This window comes from Octodon degus, unplaced genomic scaffold, assembly GCF_000260255.1.
Source record: "Octodon degus isolate 3935 unplaced genomic scaffold, OctDeg1.0 scaffold00114, whole genome shotgun sequence".
NCBI classification, from domain to species: Eukaryota; Metazoa; Chordata; class Mammalia; order Rodentia; family Octodontidae; genus Octodon; species Octodon degus.
Genome location: NW_004524690.1, coordinates 6712691 through 6715055, shown reverse-complemented (window position 1 = coordinate 6715055; position 2365 = coordinate 6712691). Strand labels below are relative to the sequence as shown.

General features: G+C 38.5%; 1 protein-coding gene across 16 annotated transcripts in view; it reads left to right on the top strand.

The window, feature by feature from the left end:
- The window catches only part of Sorbs2 (sorbin and SH3 domain containing 2), a 169882-nt gene that overhangs the window by 124223 nt on the left and 43294 nt on the right, over positions 1-2365 (top strand). For all 16 annotated transcript variants that reach the window (XM_023699620.1, XM_023699621.1, XM_023699617.1 and 13 more), the window contains 2 exons: positions 526-614; positions 1858-1904. In XM_023699620.1, coding sequence (XP_023555388.1) covers positions 526-614; positions 1858-1904 — 136 coding nt within the window. The remainder of the gene's footprint in view (positions 1-525; positions 615-1857; positions 1905-2365) is intronic.

The window sequence follows — 2365 nt, the reverse complement described above, 5'->3', positions numbered from 1 at the left end:
AGAACCATAATTTTATCATCATCATCATACATTCATTCATTTTATCTTTATTTTTTATTGTTACCTTCTTAAATTGTTGTTCCACAAGTGTTTCAATATTTCATTGAATTGTTGAAATTGTTGCTATCTTCAAATTCTCCCTACTCTACAGACCACCTAATAGTAATCATAAATTGGAACAGACCAGAAATAGTAAGAAGAGAAATTATTTGGTATTAAAATCCCTATAACTATGACTTATCTACACCAGAAACTACAGTATAGTGAATCACCAATTAACAATTATGTTTACCTGTATGAGTATAATTCTTCTGCTAGGTCAGATAATTATTTCAAAATATTCTTGTTTTGCTTTTTTCATCACATTTATAATTATGAGTGATTTTTATACCCATGCTCTCAGTAGTGGTGTCTTTTCAAACTTGGGAGGGGGACTTGGGGAGAAGCGGTGCCACTGGACAACAGCTGACCTGATGGGCTATGAGTGGCTGGGTTCTCACTGACTGACCCTTTCCTATCTGATAGACCGAGAGTCCCCTAGAAGTTACTCGTCCACTTTCACTGACTTGGGGAGAAGTGCATCAAGGGAAAGAAGAGGAACTCCAGAAAAAGAGGTAGAACATTTATCAGCTTTGAAGTCTTTTTAAAATAACATACTTGATAGAGCCCTAGCCAGTAAAACTTGAAACATGAAAATGAGAAACTGGAGTTTTCCGTAGAGCCTGACTCTGGACTGAAAGCAGTCTGTGCTCTGAGGGCAACTCCTGTCCTTCCCTTCCTCAACTGTGACCTCTCTGGGCCTTTAAATGACACCTGAGTTAACATAAGTGGTCTAAAAGAGCCTTGCCTTGAGCTGCCTTGTTGGAGGAAGGTTTCCTTCACAATTTGCAAATCAATATAAATTCTACACAAATCATTTTTTCTGGTTAATTTTGTTAAAAAAGATCCCTATAAAATAAAGTTTACCCAACCAGCTCTTAGTAGCACTGTTCCCGGGAGCCAGGTACCAGCTGGTGCTTGGTCCTCAGCTGTCCTGGAGCCATGAGAGTTGATGGTAACCGGAAGGGCGCCATGGTTTAGCAATCACTCTAGGAGCGCCTCAAGGTGTCTGACAGCATCCAGTGGCTGTGGGACAGCAGAAATGGTCCAGATTTTCGGAATCATAGAGAAATAGAATGAGGTAAAGGAATTAGTGGGTGGTGTGGAAGGAGGGGCTTGTGTGAGAGCTACAAGATGCAGGTGTCTTCTGTAGATCCGTGTGCCCCAACTTTCAGCATGAGCATGTGTCACATCACATCCTAGCTAAACCGTGAGTATCTGACTCACAGCGTGCTGTGTAACTCCCAGAACAGGCATGACGACTGCACAGGTGCTCTTGGCCACTGTCCAGCCTCTCAGTAATAGCTAGGCTAAGGCTTCTTGAATACCGTGTTATAAATATTCGGTGCAAGGGATGATGACTTCCTTGTTGCCTTTGGTCCTTTTTGTGGTAATTCAGAGTTGTGTTAATCCACAGAGTTATTGACCCTCCACACTTGTTCCTTGAAAAGCCTTTATAATAGCCAAAACTGCATCTAATAAGAATCTTCCACAGATGTGTTATTATCCTATTATATGGCGTTAAGCTACCTTAGTTCCTAAAATTCACAGGATTATGAAGAGGTGAGATACTGTATCCCTATTACAGTTTAAATATCCAAATGAAAAACAAATTTATTTATTTGTAAGTCACACATAGGATTTACATAGTGTGGGGGGTGTGTGTGTGTGTGTGTATGTGTGTGTGTGTGTGTGTGTGTGTGAGTGTAACTGCAAGAAATTCAAATTTTAAGTTAGCGTTATTTTCTCTCTTTTCAGAAATTTCCTGCAAAAGCTGTTTATGATTTTAAGGCACAGACATCTAAGTAAGTAAAATAAGAATTCATCATATGGTTTCAGTTGGCTTTAATATGCTGGTGACACATTAAAAGATAAATACTGAATGGAATGTGCTATAGATGAAACCTACTTCCCAATTCAATGGTCCACTCTAATTACCTTGCTCCTTCAAAATTACTAATTAAGATGGAGTAACTTTATTTTCGTGTTGAGTTTAGTTGAAACACTAAGTCTTACATTATATTAAACATGTTAGAGCACAGTGAGTTCAAAAGAAAGAAACTTTGTGTCTAGAATTTTTGTGTTAAGAATTAAAAATAAAGTGATGGAACCATTATAGACACCTTTGTATTGCTGGGGAAAAAAATATGTAATGTACACAACTGAAAGGAGAAAAGGTTTCTTTTGGTTCGTCATTTCAGAGATTTCAGTCTATGGTTGGCTTGAAGGCAGAAATAAAATAGTAGAGGATAGCTGCTCACCTCTT